Consider the following 630-nt stretch of genomic DNA (forward strand, 5'->3'; position numbering starts at 1 on the left):
TTGGTGCAACAGTGGGAGGGCTTCTGGAGTTCTGGCCCCGCTGGTGGACCTCCTGGTGGCACCTGGGTTTTGGCCACTGTGTGACACAGAGTGTTGGACTGGAGGGGCCATTGACCTGATCCAACATGGCTTCTCTTATGCTCTTAGGCTGTTTATGAAAAGCTTCAGCTGCCCATTCCTACGTATTAAGCCTCTATTAAAGAGCCAGGGCATTTCTCTATAGCCCTGTGAGCAACCTTCTCAGGCATATCCACGGGTGGCAACTCACTTGCACTGCATCTGCTGGCTGCAATCGTAGCCGTCGAACAGGCAATCCTCGTTATCGCAGTGGCGGTGGCACTGTCCGTCCCGGAAAGCCATCCAGCACAGGTCCCGCCTGGGGCAGTTTTCCCAGGGGTCCAGCACCCCCAGGGAACAGTCCCCTCCATCCCAGCGGGTCTCCGGGGAGCTGCAGGCTCGGTCGCAGCGTCCATCTCCTGCCACCTGCTGGCAGTCAACGGTAGTGTTGGGAGCGGGGCAGGATCCAGAAGAGCACGGAGGCAGGCGGCAGTCTGGTCCAGAGAACCCTCCTGAGCAGAGGCACTGGGGCCCAGATGGGTGGGAAATGCAGACCCCTCCATTATGGCAATA

At 59.0% G+C, this 630-nt stretch overlaps 1 protein-coding gene across 1 annotated transcript in view; it reads right to left on the minus strand.

Moving 5' to 3' along the window:
• The window catches only part of NOTCH4 (notch 4), a gene marked incomplete at its 5' end in the record, with an annotated part of 50,174 nt that overhangs the window by 34,321 nt on the left and 15,223 nt on the right, over positions 1-630 (minus strand). The window contains one exon of the mRNA XM_015407816.1: positions 269-624. Within this exon, the coding sequence (XP_015263302.1) occupies positions 269-624 (356 nt within the window). The remainder of the gene's footprint in view (positions 1-268; positions 625-630) is intronic.

The sequence above is a fragment of the Gekko japonicus genome, unplaced genomic scaffold (genome assembly GCF_001447785.1).
Source record: "Gekko japonicus isolate JY-2015 unplaced genomic scaffold, Gekko_japonicus_V1.1 scaffold3014, whole genome shotgun sequence".
Classification (NCBI taxonomy): domain Eukaryota; kingdom Metazoa; phylum Chordata; class Lepidosauria; order Squamata; family Gekkonidae; genus Gekko; species Gekko japonicus.